We start from the raw sequence: 23,747 nt of genomic DNA on the forward strand, positions 1-23,747 counted from the left end.
CTTACAAGTTAAATATATGAAGTAAAAGAACTTTAAAGATGTTAAAGAAATTGTGAATTCAGTGAAGATGTTATACATGTGTGAAGTGACTCATAGGCAGTGGTGGAAAGTAACGGAGTATTTTTACTTCGTTACTGTACTTAAGTAAATTTTTCCGTATTTGTACTTTACTTAAGTAAAAATAATAATGCATACTTTCGACTTTTACTCCATTACATTTTGCAGCTATTATCTATACTTTCTACAATATGTGTTGTTACTCGTTACATTTTATAAATGCAGTTTCTCGCCATAACGTTGCCAATGCCTACACAAAAATATGTTTAAACCAATCAGGTGGCGTGGCTCTGTCAGCTTCGATGATAGCAAAGCGCGCGGTAGACTTGCCTCCTCTGTCATTCAAAGGACAGCCTGACAAACTGTCATTCGACATCATGGATCCAGAGCCAACGTTGACTGAAACATCTGCAGTGAGCCGCCACCCTTGGCCATATTTAAAAGACCTTTTTGAATTCAGAGGGCCCAAGGATGATTCCTGGAGGTTTGTGTGCCTTTCCTGTCGGCCTCTGAAAAAGGAGTTGCTTGCCTTCAAAAATTCACCATCAAATTTGAAGAAGCATATCGAGGTAAGCAGAGTTCTTGCTATGCTAAGTTAATGTCTGTGACTTTCGCATATTGTTATATATATTTAATTTGGTTACTGACTTGACATTGTAATGTTGTCTAGCTAAATGCATGTTGACACACAGCAATAGCATCAAAAATAATATGATAGTACCGTAGTTATTTATTTAACGTAGCCTAGTGGTTAGATAAAGCTGGTAGATTAGCTATGTCAAGCTAGCGTGCTAGCTTGACATAGCTAATGATTGATGGATTACATCAAGAGATACATGCAGGATGAGCCAGTCCCATCATGTGTTATCCATTCCGGGTCAGAGGAGGAGGACTACTTTGGCCTGATGAAGGGAAATGTCCAGGAAACCACTAAACAACTGGATGCCTACCTGGCAAACTCGGTTACCTCCATGGATGCCCTCAAGTCAGTGCCCACAGTTGCCAATTTGTCCCTCAAGATCAACACGCCGTTGCCTGCCTCTGCGGCATGTGAACGGCTCTTTAGTACGGCAGGGCACATTTTTTCTGCCAAAAGAGGCAGATTAGGCTCAAAAAACTTTGAAAACCAGCTCTCGATGAACTTAAACAAAAAGTTCTGTTAATGCAAATTTGGTTCTGTATGGCACTTATACGGCCATGCTCTTGTGACAGCCTTACATTTGACTTCCTGGCAAATTAGTAACATGCAAGTTTAACATGTTGTTTCTGATTGTTGTTGTTTATGATTGTTGTTGTTTATGATTGTTTTTTTTATGTGCCAAGAAACTACAGAAAATAGGCAATCACTTAAATAAATGATTTAAAGGTATATTATGTTGTCTTTATGGGTTTGTCTTAATGGTATTATCTTTGCAGATGATATCCCTGGTAGATAACTTGTCATCAGAAAATTGTTAGTTATAGTGTGAACAGTATTATAGATGGTGAGCAGCACAGAGGGTATTATAGAGGGTAAGCACAATCAGTAAACCAACCTTTCCAATGAACATGTTGCTTATAGTTATTACTAACTGACTTCTGTAGAGGCTTAAGTATTACCTGTAGCTATACCTGCATTCTTCATCAAAATGGCCTAGACATTGAAAAACAACCAATAGCGTGAGTACTTTTACTTTTAATACTTAAAGTAAATTTAAAAGTCAGTACTTATGACTTTTACTTAAGTAGGATTTTTGATGCAGTACTTCTACTTTTACTTAAGTATATATTTTGCTGGGTATTTATACTTTTACTTAAGTACTACACTTCAGTACTTCCTCCACCACTGCTCATAGGTTCTGATAGGGCATTAAAGCCTGTCTCAAATGCCTCAGTCTTGTAATTCCAACTATATGTAAAGACTTTAATACATCATCAACTCTCGTTTACCAGACGATGGCTCTTATTTTGAAAGTACTTCCGAGAATTGCACCCCGCCCCTCGCTCGCAAGATCCTTTATGTAATGTAATGTAAACAAGCAAAAACTGCTCACTGGTTTTGGAAAAGACGAGACTCGATACGAAGTTACACGGATTATTTGATGTCTTTAACGATACACGTTTTCATTTTATCTTGATTTTATTGCAAAGACTGGCGGAACTTGCGTCATCGCGATGACACCGATGGCAACATTCAGAGATGACTTCCGTAAATCTTTGGCGGGAGACGCAAGTAGACAGTAAACAACTCGGCTTGTTGTGCAAGCTTCAAACAAGAGCAAAGTAACAACAGAAGAGACAGATCAAATCATTTGATAATGGATAATATTGCCGTCGTTCCTACACAGGATTGGAAGAACACTAAGGAGGCGGTTGCAAACTTTCGACAACTGCTGCTTTGCTCCAAATGGTAAGTTTACGTTAGAGTTACTATAACGTAAAAGTGATGTAATGCCACTTTCGAGAGATAATGAAGCATCGTTTTTTTTGTGTGTGTGTGAAGGTAACCTACGAATGAAAAACGTTACAACCAGTCGGACCTGCTGTAAAATCATAGAGGAAGATGCCTACACAATGCTCAGCTAGCTCGTTAACTACTAACAATACCTCACCTGATTGTAATAACTTTAATTGAACAGCATTCTATGGGCATAACATGATCGATTTTATTCCACGTTTGGTGTTGTCTTTGACAAAAAAAGTTTCTATTTATTATTAAGAGTAGTGTTGTAAGGTGAGTCAGTTAACATAAGCAATTTAGCAGGAAAACAAAACGGAAGAGTTAGATTTAAGTTATATATATTTGACATTTACACCGGTCTCCTCTCAGTTTCACACGTTCACAAAAGTCTTATTTTTAATAATTCCGGGTTAAATTGTTCATATTATCAAAAATGCTAAACTTGTTTATGTTATTAAGATAATTATGCTATTGTTTATTGAAAAGAAAATAGCTTCGTGTCATGAGACGAATAATTCCAACCCAATGCAATTGTTGCAACACTGGACACAAAAGACACGCCTCTTTTTTTATTGGAATTTTAGTCTTCTAAAATATACATGTTTTTTTTTTCAAAAGCGTACAGTTGTATAAAAATACTGTTAATTTATTATAAAGTTGTGTTTTTTTTCTCCAAAAGGTTTCATGTTATGTGACCAAGTGACCAACAAATGAATGCAGAACTAACATACAAGAGATGACAGCATTACACAGACTCGCTGGTTTGCCCTGAGGATTGAAAAGCCAGGTTTTTGTGCAAAAGCTAAACAGAAACTGCACTTTAAAACAAATTGTGGATATAAGAATGTAATAGTTAGACTGAATCTTAAAGGTCTCCTATTACGCTATATTTGAAGTGGAGATGTCCACTCTCCTCAGTGTCTGCTGGAGTTGAGAATCTTCTTGGCTTTTAGATTTTACAGCTGTTATGACCTGGCTCAAAAAGGCCACAACAAAAGAGAGACACACCATGTTAATGGTAACAAAAGATATTTTTATTAAAGTAAGTCAAATTAAAGAAGTGCACAAATAAGTAAAGGATGAGGTGTGGACGTCAGTGGTATCAGTAGTGTAAGTGCAGCGGGAGGGTTGCATGGACGTGTATGTGTGAGGGTGTTGAGATGTACAAAGTAGAACTAAGTAAGTATACCAAACCAAAACCTGGTGCCTGCGGGAAAGAGCAGAGAGGAGCAGAGCAGAGAGTTAGTGTGGCAGGGAGACTTTAAGTAGCTACAGGGCACCGGGCCCAGGTGCCCTGAGTTACTGCAATCAAAGTTAGACATCCTACAGCCACACCCTCTCCAGATAAACCCACAGGGGCATCACACAGCATAGACTACGTATTTCACAGTGAGTTATTAATGGATGTTCATAGGGAAGTGGTTACTCGCGGTACTAAATGTTTTGACATTCATAGTCCGCAGAGGACTTGATCCCCTGACCTCTTACTTAGCACCGTTGTCCATGCAAAGTACAATCTCTCAGCTGCTAGTATTTGTATATCCTTCCTCTTTTTACAGACCAGAATATTGGTATTGCCTACTCTGACTGAAGTGACCACTTTAAAATGTTTTTCTTTTCTTCCAGCTCGAATTTAATGACGGAGCCTTTGTGTCTAGGAATGTGCGAGCATATGCTGTGCAGGTAATGTAACCTCAACAAAATGTATTTTACTGTAACATTCTCACTGATAATACACCTGTCTCATGGTGGACAGACACAAGTGTATATAAAAGTGTTTATTATGGCTCCATTCTCTTTAGGTCTGTTACTGCCAGGATTATACATGCTGGTTTACTAGTGCACTTACAGGGAATTGACCCAATGTACTTATATTGTGTAACACCAACTATGTTTGGGATAAATTCACAACTAACAGCACTGTTGTTAAAGGCATTTCACACATCTGAGGGATATGAAGGAGATAAAAAAAAAGAAATTCTGTAGTTCACATTTTTCCTGATATGGGGTTCATTCATCTTGCAGATGAAGTACTGGATTTCCATGGCATTAGCGTGGTTTGTTGGCAATGCATGGTTTGCAAAGTTAAAAGTCTTAAGGGGAATTAATGTCCCTATTAGGCACAAACTTTAGCCTTAATTTATTCCTTCTCTTCATGACTGAATAGCCTTAACAGGTAAATCGATAAGCTCATTGTGTTTCTTCTTACTGAACCGGGTAGTGATTGAACTGCTAATCCAAACTTTGTTTATTGCTCAGGTCCTGTGCTGGCCCTGGGGCCGGAGATGGCTGCGTGGTATGTCAGAGTCCTGCGTGGGTGAAGGACATTAAAATCAACAGGCAGCTCAGCAGCATCATACAGCTCTTCTGCGGTTTGGAGTCCTTGCTCAATCCAATAGAACTGCCAGGTAGATGGAAGCCATTACACAACAGCTTCATAAGAATAATTAACAAGTTTATTCTCAAATCCATGTGTCATTCGTTATCATTCTCCCCACGGTCATCTGCCTAACGTCCTTCTGTCAAATGTTGACTGAAACATTTAGCATTTTTCTCCATCAATCTAATCTCTGAATGAAAGTATTAGTGGCTTGTATCTGTGCTTTATAACGCCCATCCAGCACCCTGGTAATGATAGTAATTATATGATTCAATTATCTATTGCAGTGCTTAGTTTTGTAAGTAGGTCTCAGTTTTGAAAAATAACTACAGGGGCACTTTTTAAGTCTGTAGTTTTAATGTGAACACATCTGCAGCCTGTCTAGAGTTAAACGGAAATAGCTATGGGATTAAGCACTTCACTACTTATGTCAACTGTCTTTATTATTAGTTGGAAGTGCATAATTTTAAGGTTTGATGTTATTCCCTTTTCATCCCAACATATTCTATGTTGTTATAATTACAAAGAGCCTTTTTAAAATATGTTTTTTTTATATCGTTGCTAAAGGAGAGGAACTTTTGTTGAACCAGTTTTTATTTCCTCACACCTCTCTAGCAGAGTCCTCCCTAGCTGAGATCCAAACTCAACCTCAAAGTCCTGTCTTCAAACACAAGAAAAACTTCAAGATCTGGTTTAGCCCCCGAAGCCGCAAGGTACGCTGCACAGTGCAGAAGCCTTCAGAGGTCACCGTACCGGAGAGCACATCTCCTGGAAAAACGGCTGCAGCAAAGCTAGACACCTTTACTGCTCCAAGTCAGGACTTGTCAGTTTTCAATTTCACCCCGTCCTCCCAAGACTCAGACTGTTCCTCTTCTGAGCGATGCAAAAATGAAAAAAGGAAGAAGAGATCAACTAAGAAAACAGCCCCGAGCAGGAAGGTTTCGGTGCTTGGAGCCACTGAGGCCACACGGAAACAGAGCAACCAGAAGATGATGAAGAACAGGCTGGTGGCTATAAACCAGCAATGGGGGACTACCGAAGAGATGGATGCTTTAAAGGAAAAGGAGCTGTCCCACGCTGAAGGGCCAAGAAGGTCCAGCAAAAGAGTTTCCTTCATAAGCCCTGTTGTCACGTCTGCCGAGACTCTGACTGAAGGGCCACAAGTGCGTACTAATGAACTCGACACCACGAGGGAGAGTCTCTCAGGAGGCAGCAGCACTGCACTGAATGACCAAACACAGCCTGGTCAGGAAATGACGGACAGTGTCGACAAGCAACCGCCCGACACTCGCATTCCTGAAAAGCACCAAGACAGATCTCCCCTAAAGCCTTCATCAAAAAGATCCAGACCGGAGGAGAAAGATGCCACTTTGGAGACCACGCCAAAACGGCCCAGGGCTTCCCCAGGCAGGCGGAGAAGATCACAGATGTCTCCAGCTGACCTGAGCCCTTTTTCGGCTAGCCCCAAAGGTGATAAAAGTGTCAAAAACTCAAGAAAAGAGCAAGGAGGCAGCCCACTTGTCCCATCCACTGTTGGAAAAAAATCTCCCTGTTCTCCCTGTCCATCTGTGGGACGGACCCCCTCAGGGAGCCCTGCGGTCATGAAAAGGAACCACAAGGGCGAAACGCCGCTGCATCTAGCTGCTATAAAGGTGGGGAGGTTTCAAAATCCTTTCCCTTTCAATCAATTTCCAAACGTTTATGTAGCTAAGTGACAGCAATAAAACAAAAAATACATGTATTAGATTGATCTGCTGGTTAAAATGTCTTCTCCTCCTGTGGGGTTTGCTCCGCTTAGTTGAACATATTAGTCTTCAGATGATCAGACAGCCGTGTTCCGGTCTGCTGAGAATTAACGGTCTTGCCGTAATCCTTGTAAACATAGCCGTAATCCCCCTCTGGATCCCAGACAAGATAATCAATGGCCCACTGTGGAGTGTGATTGATAAACAGCGGAGCTTTGGTACACCGGGATCAGCCGCTGTGTTTGAAGCCTTGCGTTTACAGCGCTGCAATTCTGACCTGAGGTTTGTTGTTCTCTCGGGGTCCTGCAGGGCAATGTGGAGGCTGTCAAGGAACTCCTGGAGCAGGGCGCTGACCCCAACCTGAAGGATAATGCTGGGTGGACCCCTCTGGTAAGTCCAATAAAAAACCTAGTGATGCATCTGCAAGCTTTATTTGTTGTGTGGAAAAACTGAGTCACAAAAATACAGATATTGGTAATTGAACATTTATTTATTTTCTCCTTGGGCTATAAATAAATGTATGGCATTCATTGACAGTAACATATGGTATTCCCATTTATTTTTACATGCAGTGTGAAAAATGTTGTTTGTTGGACTAAATGGCGACACGTTTTCCCCACAGACACATTCAGTGCAGCTGTTCATTCTGCCCAAAATCTACATGTAGATATTTTCTCTAGTAAACCAACATACTTAATTATTCTGCGATTTACGGCCGGTATGAATGTGCATGAAAGCGCCACTTTTTTTGCTTAATATCTCTATTTATTACATTTTTATTCTTCAAAACCTCCATCATAAACAATTTCTTCCACCCCTGCACTTCCATAATCATTGTGGTTTACGGCTCAGTTAATGTTAGGGTTACACAGTTTTTAAAACTCTTCAGACTTAAATACAGTGCAGTTGCTTAAATGGTTTTAATGTTATTACTTGTCAAATTACCTTCCAGTTCAAGTAGCAAACATGACCTTTAAAAACACTCGCTTTTGCGAAGCTGCTTCTCTCTTTCATTTTAATTTTAGATCTGCAGGTTAGGATATTATTGAAGTTTTCTTCTTAGAAGATTTTTCAAGTTGAATTTTACCAAACTATTGAAGTGTGATTGAGCTGAAACATCTGATATATTTTCAAAATATCCCATGAAAGAACTGCACATCCCTTCTAAAACATTCCCATAAAAAGATTGAAGCTCATGTCTGCATTTAAAAGAGAAACAAACTCTTTGAAAGCTCAGCAGGATGACTTCTGAGCATCACTACTCTCTGTTCCAGCATGAAGCGTGTAACCTGGGTCACCTGCCGGTTGTGGAGGTGTTGGTCTCAAGGGGGGCCCTGTTGAATACTCCTGGATATAAAAATGACTCTCCACTCCACGATGCTGTGAGGAACAGACACCCGGCCATCGTCAAACTGCTGCTGCAGCAAGGAGCCTCGCAGAGCGTACTGTAAGTCACCTCAACGGTTGGTTTATACGGGGAGTTAATTGGGTCCTCAGGTTAAGAAAAGGAGTTTTACATGTAAAACGATTCACACAGATGGCGTGTTTGCTTCGCACCGGCCCTTTTTGAGTTGTCCCTATCACTGATCAAAGACACTCATTTGTAAGAATACTCAAGTGATTCCAGTCAGGTGAGTGTCAGACCTATAAACAAGATTTTTGATTTGATATTGTTGAAATGGAGCCTTAGAACTGGTACTTGTCCTTCCGGTCATCCGGTTATCCTTGCCAAAGGGCTGCATTTTAATGCAGCACTTTGCACAGAAAACAAAACATAGCGGTACATTGCACTTAAATTGGCCCTGTTATCCTTTTTTTTGGTGTTCCCTTTCCTGAAGTGTGTTTATATTGTTTTTGTTACATTTTAAATGGTGTGCAAAGGCTAAAATCTCAGAGTTTGCAGCAGAGAGAATGTGGTAAAAGTTGAATCGTTGTGTCGGTGAGGTAGTTTGTGATGTATTAGATACAATTAATTTCTGATATAGGTAAATAATTGAGGTAGACAAAATAATATAAACAATATAACAGAGTTTGACAACTTCCCAACAAAAACTAAACATTAGAGGCAGTTTTATATTTATTGCACCCCTATTGTATTACATTGCATCACATCACATCATAAAGGCTCTTTTGTTATTCCGGACCAGTGCGTATTGTCCCCCTCGCAAATAAATCTTCAAATTCCTGTTTCCCCATCAGTGCAACTCGCATTCAGCCCATTATTATCAAGGACATGCGGGTGCTAGGGCAGTACGTAGGTGGATAGAGCTAAGGAAATCGAAGGACGCAGATAAGTCGTTGGTCAATCAGTTAATGCTGTATCAGCGTTTCCTGTCTGCGGAGGTGGGGTAGCACAATATCGATAATGAGGGAGAGGATGCTGGTTAATAAATGCGATCAATAGATTAGTTGATCAGGGCCGGCATGCTGGCCAGTTAGTGCTCTTTTTTGCAACCGTCGCGTACCAATCATCCTCTGTCTTGTCCCGTCTTCGTTTCCCTGTGTTGGCTTTTTGCTTCGATGGGTCCTGATCACCAGGTCTTAGATTTCTTACTGTCTATCTTGTTACTCGTTTGCAAGGCAGAATAAAGGCAGTGATGGGGGCTGTCTGTCAGGGCATTGCAAGACGATTGCAATCCTTGCCTCAACCGCCACACACACACACACACACACACACTGACACAATAGACACACCAAGACATCTGCCAATGCAATCCCTAATGCAATGATTGGCACACAGCTCAGGGTTTCTGGAAATCCAGGTTCTGCAGATTTTCATTGTTGCTCTGCGTACATTTGTGTTTGCACATTAGATTTGAGTTATTGGACTGCGTCTGAGTCCACTTTCTGTTAAGCAAAAGTATTTGACATGCTTTGTAGGTTATGATAAAGTTCTGAAGTCTTAAGTGAAGCCTAATGTGTTTTTAACAGTCCACCATTACCTGCTATCTCAAAAACAACAGGTGTAAGCATTTTCTAAGAAGCAGCTCAGCATGCACAGCAGGGCTCCGGACTATAAGTTTCAGTCCTGCAAACATTAATATCAACATCATTGCAGCACTTAAGGACAGCCACAGAGAGGTCTGCAAGGTGTCAGCTGGTAGCATATGTTCACTGAAGGATCATGTAATTCTGTATATTTTTTACATTTCTTACTGCTTATTAGTTTTCCCTGCACACTATAGGTTTGAAGATGTCACCATGTAGTTATTCTAAGTGAAGTACGGCATGAAAATTAACTTGCTTTGACGAGATGGGAAAAACAAACCGTATTTCAATTGGCTCAGTACTAATGACCATTCAAAGCCTGAAGCACTGAATCCATACAGACATTAATTAACATCACCTGTGTGCCTCGCGCTGGCCCGCCTATACACTGGATCGGTTTAATTACACTGCACTCTGAGTCAAACGATAAACAAGCAATGACAGTCTCCAAAAGTTACCATTGACTGTTTACTGGGTTTGCCAATTAGCCAACGGACTTGCATCACTACATACAATAGTGATTACAATATGTGCATTAATAAAGCTTTATTTATACGACACTTTTCATACAGCCGGTGCAGCTTGAAGTGTTTTACACATCTTAAATTAAAGCCAACAACAAGACATTCACCTCAGGTCAAATGTTAAAGGGATAGTCCGCCGAAAATGTACCCCATGGTCTTTTTCTGCATGAAAACTGATCAAGTGAGCCCCCCAGAGAGTTTTTTTCATTCATCAACCATTATAGAGCTTGCCCCGGAGCTACCGGGAGCAACGCTAATAGCCCAAATGGCTTACAGTGCATTCGATCGAGGCAGTGTGCAGAACGCTTCCAAAACAGCATTTTTTAACCACTAACATTGCTCGAAATAGCACCAAACCTCTGCAGTAGCATGACTAGGGTCCCTACACATAAAACGGAGCACCTACAACATAGTTTGCAAACCTGAAGTTTATTAAAAAGAACTGTTTTACAAGACTCACCAACTGCCCCCATACCAGCACCTCTCCAAGGAAAGTCTGCACAAGTCGATTATCGTCGGACTATCCCTTTAAGACCTTTTTTGAACACATGCACACACATGTTAAGACACAAGCAGTTAAAACGTGTGATAATAAAAACAATAACTGATAATGATCCCTCTCGAGAAAATAAAGGAAGACTAAAATAATCAATACAGAAAAATATAAAACACCTATAAAATAAACATGTATACAATAAAAAATAATAATGTAAACTTAATGATAATTATAATAGAGTTCAACGATTAAAAGACCAGCTTAAAAAGAAATGTCGCAAATAAAACTGTTATAAATAATACAAGTTAAAATAATAATAAATAAATAATCGATACAAAAATAGGCTTCTACCATAAATACACAATCTACTGTTCTACAGATGTCTCGTACGATATGTTGTTTATTTGATTTAGTATAGCTGCTTTTAATGAAACTAGACATTATGTTGTGGATGTCCTTTTCCTGTTCGAATGATAATGTTTGCGGGTATTTCTAGAAAGCGTGAACCAATGTGTTGGAAAGCCACTCTTGATTATTTGTGATTTCTTTTTTCATTTTGCCATCAAAGAAGGGCCTCTGCATAACAACAACACTACACAGCGCTGTTACAGGGTTAAATGGAGGCGTTGGGTGAGTCATCCTCTGCATCACAGACTATAAACTGTAACACCCAGCTGATCCAACCATCAGGACAAATTGAGAGTGGATTGTTTAAGAAGGAAATGTAACTAATGAACCTTTTGATTAAAAATGCATTCAGGCCTCGCCCTCTGCCTCATCAGTTGCTCCCGACGTCTTTCCGTCATTAGATATATGACTTCCTTCAAGACACACTGCTGAGCGTAGTGCACAAGCTTGGTCGGCTGTTGGGTGTGCGTGAGCTCATAAAAGTCATAAAATCTTAATAACAGCTAATAGCTTCTCTTTTAACAACCAGTGCATTTGATACAGAAATGTAGGTTTTAACATAATAAAATCCATATAATTGATCAAGGAAAATGTGTCCAAAGCAAACAGATCAGATACAGTATGTAATTGAGAAGAATCAGTATTGGTGTTTTAGCTTTTTCTGCTATTGTTCAACTGAACTATGTATTTGTGTTCAGCCTGAAATTAATATTTAAATGTCCTCCTCCCGTTTAGTATAAGAGTCATGCTTCGAGTGGGTATCCTCTAAAACCTCCACCGCCTTCCTCCCACTTGTGTACCTAATGCTGAGGCTTGTGGGAGAGTGTTTATGATTTTACCTCCAGCACAATTTTCCACGCTTTATTATTTTTCTCCAGATATTCTCCTCACGTGCGACTGCATAACACCAGTGCCAGTGTGCATATGTATAAGTGTCAGGGACATTTTATGTTTGTTTGTGTGTGTGTATTGGGTTAGGGGCATGAATCCAAATGAAATATTTTATGGACCAGTGGACCTATTAATTGTCCCCCAGGTGTTATCTTTGCTGACTCCTAATCTTTTAGAGACGACCTGCTGGGCTTGGATCTTCTCTCAGTCTCCTCCTCTGTCTTCTGTTTTTTTTTCATTCTCTTCTCCTCTCCCTCTTTCCTCAAGGTGACCTCAGTTTTCTTTCATGCCGCTCTTTTAAACTTAAAGATACATTCTTTAAAAGTGTCTTTTATTGTGTCTTTTGTAACCTGGGGATAGTTCCCTCTCTTTGAGTCTCTTGCATAATGCTGCTTTTATGATGCTGCTAAACCTCCATTACACATACTTTATGCTGAGGGGATATAGTGCATCACAGTTAAATAGCTATACTAAATCAATAAAGGAAATGTGCTTATCACCAGATAAATGTATTTAATTGAGAGGGCTTTTAGAACTCAGCACTTTCCAGTAGTGTTATTCAGTCATGAGATTTTCTTGTGTTCATGTGTTGTCCATGCACATGACAGGAATGAAGCAGAACAAAGATTTCCGCTCGCCCTCATATCAAACAATTACGCTCCAACAAGTGAATAACACACATGGATGCACAGTTTCGTAGAACAAGCTGAGTGTGACATTGCCAAATTGTTTTCCTTAGAGCTCTGGAATGGCAAATATTGATTTTGTTTTTTGTGTGTCCTTCTTGGCCAAAAAAAAAAAAAAAAGTACCCAAATGTTCCAATGGCTGAAGTACTGAAATGATATTTGGGAATGTGTAACTTTTTGGAGAAGACTTTGCTTTGGAGCTCTAACTAAATATCATTGATGCTGTGTTAGTGTCTGTCAAAGCTTTGTGCAATTGTTTTCCACTCAGGACAACAATAGCATTTTGGTTTTAAAAATAGCTATTGTTAGTTAATTTGATTCAGTGGTAAAGCATGTATGTCTCTTTGTAGTTACCAAGAGACAGGAACATGAGGATACCATTTGAAAATGAACTGTGGCAGATTAATAAGTGGTTGAAGGCATTGTATTTGCATTATTTTTTGCCATGTATAAAAGCAGTGTTTGAGATTCTTGGTGCCGAGACTTTTTTGGTCTTTCTGATATGTCTGAAAATATCAGGGTTTCATGTCAGTGCCCCAAGACTCCGGAACAACCTCACTAAGAAATAAGGCCTGACCGACGCGATAACATCTTTAAAAAACCTCCTAATACATTTTAGGGATCTAATGGTTAAGTTATTTTAATCTGGTTAAGTAGACATTTTTTTCTTTACCACTATTCAATTTGGCTTTTGGTTGCTTGTGGTCTAATCTTTGCAAAATACTATGTACATTTATTAACAATAATACATTTTTAATTTGATGTTCAAACAGTTGATGTTAATTCACAGATATGTTCTCTGCTTAATTCATTGGACCTACATTATGTTTTTAAATTAAATGAAGTAACCGTACATTTGAAAACCACTTGCCATTTGAAGAGGAAAACTACCTTGGCTTATCGCACCTGCCACGATTAATTACCCTGCCACATATGTGCAAGTACACAACGAAACATCCACATTTTTACACTGATGTAATTTGTGGTTAACACATTGAAGTAAATACATTTTTTTTGGCAGTATAATGCTACAATTTATTCTTCACCAGGTGGTATGTGTTGCAGAAAATGCATAAATCCACTAGTGTATGCATCCTGTGAGACACTGACATAATAACTGTTTTATTTTCTCCCTCACAGTAACCAGTATGGAAAGCGGCCTGCAGATTACGCAGCGAGTCCAGAGATGCTGGAGACTTTCCAGGAAGCCTCAGAAGGGAACCAATGTGCTGATACATCTCTCAGCCCCTCTGCTAGTCTCTCCATGGTGAGTCCACTTGGAGATCTCGTTATGTTTTTCTTAATTCCATCCAAACCGTTAGATAAGGTTGTCATAATCTTATTTCTGAATTGAATATCAAACAAAATGAGCTTATGATTTTTATCATTAGAATCAAAAGCAGGATTTGCAATTCCCTTTTGGTATCTCGTGTTCTCTACAAACCTTAAACAACTACTTACTGCTAGCTTGCAATTAAAGTCAACAGTGGGAGATAAGTTATTGTTATTAAACATTTTTTAAATAACTTAAAGTTGACTATGTGGCCTTAGCGTTGTACATTCCCAAAAGTATATAGTGGATACAGCAGCTTGAAATCTATATTTTTAAACAAAGTAACAGTTGTCGGGGCATAAAACCACAAAATGTGTTGATCCCAAAATCCAGAATCGAACGATGGATTAGCCGCCAAAGCTGGAAAACAAATGTTAAAATTGAAAAAGCTAATCAAATGCTGACCTTCTTAAAATCGAACGTCAATCAAGTTGCAGTTTTGGAGAATGGTGTCACTCTTGCTTTTAACTTGAGTACTGTTACATTAACTTTAAAGGTCACGATTGTTCTACTAACCATGTTGTTGTGTCGTTTCTCAGGTGAGTGACTGTGTGAGGAGGGATGAAATGGCGGTCTTTCTGACCACTAAGCTGTCACAGACAGAACAACTTCAAGTGGCCGAACTGGGAGAGCTACTGGGAGGGAGGATGGCAGACACCTTCTCTGGCTCAGGTAATGATTTTTCGCTACAGAAACCCTTTCTTAAACTCCCTAAATGCTCCTCGGGAAACCTTTTAAAATACCGGTCACATATGATTGCTTTTTGATGTGTTTTTGAGACGCATGGTCTCCCAGCAACACTGCAAATGAACTGCAGCTGAGGGCCAATTGCTGCTACACTGGGACAATGGCTGGTAAGTATTTTCACTGCCAAACACTGATGGTTTTCAACCATCATTGGGATGCCCTGTTCAACTGAAGGATGTATCATGGGTAAATTGCAGACTGAAGCACCAAAGAAGTCTCTAGTCATGGTCATGTCTTCCTCTGCTCATGATGTTGGTTGTGAATATTACATAAAGTACTTTCACCACCAAAGAAATCAGATTTTTATCTGCTACAAGGCTTTACAGGCCTTACTTTACCCAGAGCTCCTCGTATTGTAAAAGCCTCTAGAATTATCGCTCATGAAGGTTCAACAGTAACTAACAAGTGCTTTTAGAGCTGGATACATCATTGTGATGCAGCAGCTCCTTCACTGTTGCATAGTAATGGCTGGGAGAACACCACAGAGCAAAAGTAATTGAAATCATCCCTCATAAAATGTTTGGAGGTACTGTCAAAGGGATGAATACGCTCTAATGAAAAACAGAAGTGTGTTTCAACTCTCCCTCCTCTGACCGTAGGGGCGAAAGTTTGTGCTTTCAAAAAATGTTTTTCTTTTCTTCCCATTTTGAACTCGAGGATACAAACCCACGGTCAATGAGCAATGTAAGATGCATTTGCCCTGGAGAAATAATTATGCTCATTTTGTACTTGTCAACCCTGCTCACTTGTTGAATAAAGAGGCCATGAGCTTGTGCTTAAATTTTAATTAACCTATAATTATCGTCTAAAGCATTTTGTGAAAGAAGCCGCTGCTTGGATTTTTGTCGCCTTGTTGCCTTGAATAGTTTGACAGTTTTGCACTCAGGAAAAGTAAGTGAATTACTGAAAATGCAGCATATTTCAGGGATAAACCAGGAATGTGTTAGGATGGGCTCCAATGTTTTTCTCTGGATGAACAGAAGGTGTTGATAACTTATCTAACCTTGGCTGAGAGGGAAAAAACAAGGCAGTATCAACGGACGGAATTGTGAAATTAAGGCTGAATACACTTAGCACTTTTATAAATGTTTACTCTTGAAGCACTTAGTACTTGATCTATTTAGCTAATTGAATTTGCACGAATAGCATGCATACACACTCTGTTTAGCTGACTCAGTCCTTTAGTCTCACTAGGAGGACAGCAGCAGGCTGCATCTAGTTTTGCATGTGTAGCACAACTTACTCGCACCTTTTTATAAATTTGGCTGCTGTGTGTGTGTTTGTGTCTTCCTCCAGTGAGCCATGTCGTGGTGCCAGAAGGACACATGCCCACCACCAGCTCCGCCCTCCTGGGTCTTCTTGCTGGCTGCCGGGTTGTCAAATTCAGCTGTGAGTATATAGAGGAGAGAGGCTATTTTTGGATGACATGTTTAACATTGTTGCAGTTGGTACCTGTGTAACTTCCTACTGTAGTGACACAGAAGCTGATTTTATCCAAAATATCCTCAATGTTTAATGTGGGCTCAGTTTGGCCCGTTGTTCTGTTTTAAACTGTGATGAAAGAGATTAGCCCAGAGTATGAATATTTTATTAATGTACTGATTTTCATATCAGTCGAAACACACTGCAGCCCACGATCACGTGACATGAGTCAATGACACATTGATCCTATTTTTTAATAACTTTTATTCAAGCATTTTTTACTGTTAGTAACAGTTTGAAGTGTTTTTGAAGTGCCTTGGTTATTTATAATTCATTTATCATTAGACGAGGAAGCACAAAATGTCAGTTAATTTATTTGTCGTACTCACTCTGGACTACTGAACAAGCCTACTTATTTATTGCCTTTGGGGAATTGTTTGACATTTCTGGAAATTTGCTTATATTATTTATTGTTGAAGGTTGATTCCCCTCTCATGCTAGTTGCGAAACCTCTGCAGAGCTGTTGGTTAGTGTAGCCTAGGAAAAAGAATAGACACAGGGACTCAGCAAGCCTGGCAGTGTCTGCTATTAAAAGGGTAATTACTGCTAATAGAGTACAGATACTACTTGCTTGTTTAGTCCATATAACATAAAGATGTTTTTTTTACGTGGCTTTGTGTGGTAGACTATATATTTTTTGGGGGCTCCTGCATAGCAGGTGATTTATTGTCTGGTGTAAAACGTTAAATGCAGCATTTGATTCGTCTATGAATCAAAACGTCATCCTCCTGTGAGAACCCATTTGTAATAGGTGCTCTCAGTGGAAGATTTGAACGTTTTTTAAATTTATCGTGCCTAACTTTAGTGTATCTTCGTAGGCAATGAATTAATCTGCAGATGCTATGGTTTTAAAATGAGACCAACCTTTTTCTAAGTCAGCTTTTGAGCCAACTCGAAGGCAAAAATGTGTTCTGCCACAGACAAGGCAAAGTTTGTTTTTAGCTAAGTTAATTGCTGGAAATACATTTTGCCACCCCCATGAGAGGTCCTTGAACGAACAGTCATAAATAATAACAAAAAACATTAGACACACACACACACACACACACACACACACACACACACACACACACACACACACACACACACACACACACACACACAACACAACAATCATTCACATCCCTGAGATAACTAGATTGGACTGCTCGGCAAACTGAGCTACTTGATAACCAGCTTTCATTTTCAACAGTTTTATTATTTAACCCGTTTTATGGTAATGTTGTTTTGTGCTACCTACAGGGTCTCATCTGTATTCAGTAGACATTCAAAAGGGGCTGTAGCCTTAGGATTTCCCTCTACATTTGATATGTTAGTTATTTTTGTTGCAATAAGATAAATTAAAAGATCTGGGAGGTTACATTGGGAGCACAGCGCAGGTGTATTGGACTATGTGGTGCACGGACAGTATGGAATAACTTAATGTGTTCGTCTCTGAATCCCAAAGAACATTTTACCTGCATGTCTGTCTCTGGAAGGAGTGTGGTGCGATTGTGTTGGATAGTACGCTGTTTGTGCATGACTTCAGCACCCACATTTCAGTGGAAACATAATAATAGATTATAATATGGGTTGAATATATATACGCTGCTGTCTTAATGCCTCCTCTGCACCAAACTAGTGGGACTCGTGCATTTTACCCTTGATCGACCTCTTCTCTGCAACCTTTCAGGTGAAACAAGGCTGTGTTTGAAATAAGAACCCTAACGCAATAGTATTTTTCTGCAACACCTGGAATGTCCTAGGAAACATAAAAACAAACAATTTTTTTTTCCCGTTTTCATGTAAATGGTTTGTCTGCTTACATGTCTGACAGTCAAACTAAGTGGGAGGGTGACTGGGGAAAGGAATCTCCGAATCAATGGGACTCAAGGCTTTAATATTACCAGCGGTGGAAAGATTGGTAACTCTTTTTTTCACTTTGTTGGATTTATACCGAGATGAATACTTAGAAATAATGTTTGCTGTTCCCAGCCCGTCTCTCTGACATCCTTGAACCAAGTCAACAAGCACACATTCAGAGGAAGTCGGCTTTAGTGGAAGCGAGAAGAGACTTGCTGTCAAAGAGTTTTCTGGCACCTTGGTGTGCCCTTCACTGGTGTTTCCGTCAGTAGCGTCTCTTCACTGTGCGTGTGTGTGTGTGTGCGTGTGTGTGTGGAGTGAAAAGGCATGCTCGCTTGTCTCTTCCAGTAAGCGATTTAAAAAGTTTAAACGTGTGTGTTTAGGTGGGTGGTTGTGTCACGGTATAACATTTGATGTGTTTAGACCAAATTCAGGCCCCATCCTCCCCCTTTCTATTTTCTACACGCTGGCTGAGCTCCTGACACAGCCTGTCTTCCTCATGACAATCACTGTGGCATCTTATCTGGGTCTGTCCTTGTTTTTTGTGCATCGAGTTGAGTTCTCACTGTCACCTACTTTTACAGCATGTGCCTTCGCTGTCAATTAGGACGAGCCCAAGCCTACCTCTTTTCGGGTTTGTGTTTCATTTACACAGTTGTTCTTTTTGTAAAGCATCTTCTCTTCAGTGTTATAAACAGGAAAAACAACTTCATCCCGCCTAACAAAGAGCCAGTCCAACTTAAAGTCTTTACTCCCAGGATGGAAAAAAAAAGTTTTAGACGCTTTATTCCATCATGCACCTGTTACTAAAAGAAATGCTTCAACATTTTCAGAATACACTTACTTGAGATTATATAAGGATATTAATCTCAATGCCCAACTGTTAGTAGTCTTCATTCACTCTACATGCCAACATTTACCCATTCACTCACACATGCATACACTGATAGGGCCAAAACACATACACACACATAGGCACACAGATGGCTTGGCCTCCGGGAGCAATTTGCGGTTCTGTAAGTTGCCGAAGGGCACTCCGATATGTGTTCTGGAGAAGCTGGAAATCGAAAGCTGATCTTTCGATTAGTGGGTAACCCTCTCCTGCGCCACAGCTGCCCTAAAGCTGACTTATTAATATCTTGTCTGCCTAGCCCTGTTTACATTATTTCTTGGTTACAGGCGACGCAAAGAGACCACTTCAGATTTCTTAAATCATAAGCCCTACATGTATGGCAGCCATTCCATTCCAGTCTGTTGAATTCCAACGCAGAGAAATGTTGTCAGTAATTTAAAGAATAAAAGAGAGAAACATTCATTCAACTCAAACACATACCTATACAAAGTAAGACTAGAGAAACTGATAATGCTGCAGTGGTCTCTTAAATCTTTCCAGAGCTGTATATACAATTAATGGCTTCAGGGAGAGCGAGGTACTTACTCTACTGTAGCATGGCATAGTTGCAATGGCTTTTATTTTTGAAATATTTTAAGAAACTCTGCCATTGAGTACTTGCAGCCCTGAGCCATAGGAGGGGATTCTGCAATAGGATTTGGGTTAATAAGGATTCTATAGGGGGGGTTGTCGGGAATATTTTGTTTATTTTTGACAGTGCCAGACCAACTGTTTTCCCCTTCCTCGGACTGCAGATCCATACTCTTCTTAAAAACAGGAGTTTTCTCTCACTCTTGGAAAGAAACATTCATATCCCAAAATGTAAATGTTAACGTCGTCTTATCTTTATTTCACTATTATTTTTAATTTCCCTAAACCTCTGTTCCTGCCACTGCTACTTCAACTACAACTATTGACAGGAGGAAATATGCAACCATGTGCTATCTCTGTCCTCACACGTTCTTTTCCAGCAAGAGGCTGCTCCTGGGCACCTGTCCAATTACACACTTGCTTATTAATGGAGGCATTAATACTAGGCATTGAACCAAGGCCTCAACTGTGGGACGATGTTATGCTGCTATGCCACATTTGCACAGAGTGGTTTGTAGTTAAGAGACTGATTATTGATAAAGAATGAGCTGTTGCACCCCATACGGAGACGGAAGTGTCACAGTTGACCTTCAGAATTTCACAAAAATCCAACTCTAGTATCCACTTGGTCTTGTGTATAACCAATGAAGTAGCTTCATCTGGCTGTTCACTCATTCATTAACTCAGGAAGGAATGGATGGGAAGTGTTTTCTGCTCTAAGTCTTTGTGAACGTAATTAGCAAATATCCGGACGCTCACTATACGTGAGCGTCCGGAGTGATTAACCGCAGTATCTCCCCTCGTCTCTGCCCAAGTCTCTGGCACGTTCCCTGTGAATGAAGGCTGTAATTAAGGGGGATGAATAAATGTAATTACACTCGGCCCCACGACTGCAGACTGTGTGAATTCTATGTGTGTTACGTGCTGGTTCATGACAGTGCTGTATTGTGACAAGATATAGAAACACACACACACACTTTACCCTTCTCTGTTCTTGCCACCACATCTTGCATCTGGAAGCCCTGCTGTGAAACATGACCGGCAACAGTTGCAAGCGTTGTGAGAATCTCTGCACATTCATAATCAAAATGGTTATTCACGCTTAGCCTAACGCTCAGATATCTTTCACACCTTTTATACAAAGAGCCGTTTTTTCAACCAAATCTAGTTTGTTTCGATGTGCAATTTTCCTTATTATACCCCATACATGGTATTCAGCAATGGAACATTTACAGGGATCTGCAGCACTGGGATCAGTGTCGTGTAAAAAAGCATGTTTTATCTGTGACAGTGGGGGCTCATTAAAATGTGTGTCTCCGCATCTGCTACGCTCAAACTTTTCTGTCTTTCAAGATGCTTTTTGTAAGGATTTAGAAATAAAGATTATTTTCTAACTGAGAAGATGCTGGCTGTCACACAGTGCTAATTTGACTTTGTAAAACCTTCGGAGATGAAGAGAGCGAGAGATGATGCTCGATTTCTGCTTAAGCTGGAGATGCTTAAAACGATGCTTGCATCATTAACTCCATCACGCTGTGGGCATCGTTCTATGTCAACAACTGCAGCTCTGCCAATACTACAATTCCAACTCAACATGAGCTTTGTCTTTCTCCCTTCACAATTGCCCTGTCACACTCTTTTAAGTCAATATAATTAGCTGTAACTTCAACTTTTCTCTCTTTCTCTGATGCCAGGGGTGGAGGCATGTCTACAGGCAGGCAAGTGGATGCCCGAAAATGAGCACGAAGCGGGAGAAGGCCCACAGCGAAGTCGCATCAACAGATGTAGCTTGGTAAATGAGATGCATACAAACAAACTAATCAAATAGATTATTATAGATTGTCTAGACCCGCTGTCTTGCCTTTCCAGACATTGTTGTTCTTCATCAGCATGGAGTGAAAAGTTCTTCCTTTAATTATTTCATTGGCTTTGTGATACTCCAATTTGCAATTTGGCACAATAAAATAAATAAATTGTGAAAATAGGAAGGAAACATTGATAACATCAGTATTCAACCGTTTGCGATAACACACATATACCTTTGATCAGCGTTTTTCTGAAAAATGGACACAAACTGGTGCAGGAAGACAAACATGAAAGTACCAATTATGGAAGCCAGGGTTTTAGACAATATCAAAGGCTGTGTTTGGTGTTAAATGAATACCATACGGCAGCAGAAACACGCTAACTCCACCTCAAAGCCCCGTGTTACAAGGATGATGCAGTGGGGAAGCTTCTTTGCAGGAGGCCTTGTAAGGTTTATACGAATGAAGGGTAAAATGAATTCAACAAAATACTAGCACAGTCCTCGAGGAAACCTTGCTGCAAACTATGAGAGAGCTGTGATTTGGGAGAGGATTTATTTTCCAGAGCAACAACTACTCCAAACAAAGTCGAGGCTATGCTGGAGAGCCGACCACACATCAACAACATTAATGTCCTGCTGTGGCCGAGTCAGAGTCAGGACCTCAGTATAAACGAGGATATGCAGCTTCATAACTGAACCGAGACAGAGCTTTTGTCATTTTGCAAAGGACAGGGACACACTGCAACTTATAGATGGCAAAGCTTACAGACACGCTCAAGGCTGAAATATTGTAAGAGGCCGAAGATGCCGTTACTTAATATTGGAGGTTTTGAATACCTATGCTGTCAACCGTTTAGTTTAGTTTTAATACCAAGTACACCTACTTTAGATAGATTTATAGAATTCAGTTACACATTATTTTTCTGTTTTAATGTCTAATTCCTTGATTCAATGTAGAAAGACAATGTGATATGAAAACATCTGAGGGTAGTTAATACTTCCTATACACATTGTTTGTATATTCTAAATTGTAAGAAATATTTTAATGATTGGCACTTTGGTCGTCTATACAGAGTTTTTTTCTAGAGGTGATTGTGCAGGCAGGCTTGATTTATAAACCCTTTCTCTAGAAAATCATCATGCATACAAGATGCTGCCATGGACATAAACAACAACGTGACGTAGGAGCTCCGTAAAAACAAAGCAGTGTAACGCTCTGTTTGACATATTTTGGAGTAATTATAAAGTTTTTGATGAACAGAAATGTTGTTTTCCGGCATCACTTTGGTATGAGGGGTCAAGCCGAAAGTAAGAGCGCCCTGTTTACCCGGTTTAGACAAAAACCTACTCTAGCAGATTTAGGCTGTCCATATTGTAAGAATGTCTTTCCGTCAGTCTTCTGAATCCAACATTTCCATTCTAGTAAAAACAATATCATCAATCATAAATTAAAGAAAAAGTAAACTCAACCAAAATGTAGTCAAATAACGCTCTCACTAGAAATTCTTGAGGGAGCCAGTTTACTCCCCAAAACAGTTGAGTTCATTGATGCAGAGAATAGAAGAGTCTCCAGTGGCCTAATTCACTGCTGCTTTAAACAGCAATGCTAAATGGTTCCGACTTTGCCTGGAGAACGGTGCTGATAAATTGTCTCCTGGCTCTGCTGCAAAGAAGTAAATACAAAGCCTTCACACAGACACTTGGAAATATGAGAGCCTAGATTTATTGGCAAAGAAATTATTCAGTGTTTAACTCCGACATGGACAAAAGGAGAGACTTTAATCCTTGAGCCACTGTTCTCTGGGACTGGGGGTTTATTTTGGTGTTGGCTGGAGTGACTAACATTCTTTTTTATGAAAGAAGACCATTTTGTGTTTTAGATTTATTAAAAGCGCTTACTAATGCTTGAATTAATATTTTGTAGCTCCCTCCGCTCTTCGATGGCTGTTTCTTCTTCCTCCTGGGTTCCTTCAAGGCACCTTCCAAAGACGAGCTCACCAAGCTGCTCCGGGAAGGAGGAGGTCAACTCCTGAGCCGGCAGCCCAAGCCCGACAGCGACGTGACACAAACCCTGAGTGCTGCGGCCTACCACGCTCTGCCGGGCTCTGACCAGGCCCTCTGCACTCAGTACATAATCTTTGACTGCCAGGGCCCTCACAAGCCAGCAGTAGTGAGGCGAGGTAAGGTGTGGTCAGCGCCCTCCAGCTGGATCATCGACTGCATCGCTGCCTTCCGCCTCCTCCCCGTGTCAGACCCTCAAACATCAGTTTAAACAGGTTTCATATTCATATATTTGCACTGAAAAAACTACATTTTTTATAACTTGTCCTAAAGCGTGGTCATCATGTGCTCTATGACATTATTAAGTTGACAATAATCACTTAAAGAATAGTAAAACAATAATGTTGCTTAAAATAAAAAGTGCTAATATTCCCAA

The 23,747-nt window shown here is 40.1% G+C and overlaps 1 protein-coding gene across 2 annotated transcripts; it reads left to right on the forward strand.

Annotated features, from left to right (window-relative positions):
- The first annotated feature begins 2,071 nt into the window (after positions 1-2,071).
- Positions 2,072-23,584, forward strand: bard1 (BRCA1 associated RING domain 1). 2 transcript variants are annotated; one of them, XM_063887048.1, is made up of 11 exons: positions 2,072-2,446; positions 4,124-4,180; positions 4,757-4,905; positions 5,493-6,529; positions 6,932-7,012; positions 7,897-8,069; positions 13,757-13,883; positions 14,489-14,621; positions 15,993-16,085; positions 21,198-21,295; positions 23,235-23,584. In XM_063887048.1, the coding sequence occupies exons 1-11, from the start codon at positions 2,355-2,357 to the stop codon at positions 23,580-23,582; spliced, it is 2,388 nt and encodes a 795-aa protein (XP_063743118.1). In that variant the 5' UTR covers positions 2,072-2,354; the 3' UTR covers positions 23,583-23,584. The 2 variants fall into 2 exon arrangements, with proteins under 2 accessions (XP_063743118.1, XP_063743119.1); XM_063887049.1 differs by having other exon boundaries at positions 5,496-6,529.
- The last annotated feature ends 163 nt before the right edge of the window (positions 23,585-23,747 follow it).

This window comes from Eleginops maclovinus, chromosome 7 (genome assembly GCF_036324505.1).
Source record: "Eleginops maclovinus isolate JMC-PN-2008 ecotype Puerto Natales chromosome 7, JC_Emac_rtc_rv5, whole genome shotgun sequence".
NCBI classification, from domain to species: Eukaryota; Metazoa; Chordata; class Actinopteri; order Perciformes; family Eleginopidae; genus Eleginops; species Eleginops maclovinus.

Excerpts from the sequence above, each read along its gene's own strand:
- bard1 (XM_063887048.1), top strand. The coding sequence starts at position 2,355 with ATGGATAATATTGCCGTCGTTCCTACACAGGATTGGAAGAACACTAAG. Across the intron at positions 4,906-5,492 it reads CAATCCAATAGAACTGCCAG|CAGAGTCCTCCCTAGCTGAG; the intron begins GTAGATGGAAGC and ends ACACCTCTCTAG. Across the intron at positions 13,884-14,488 it reads CCTCTGCTAGTCTCTCCATG|GTGAGTGACTGTGTGAGGAG; the intron begins GTGAGTCCACTT and ends GTCGTTTCTCAG.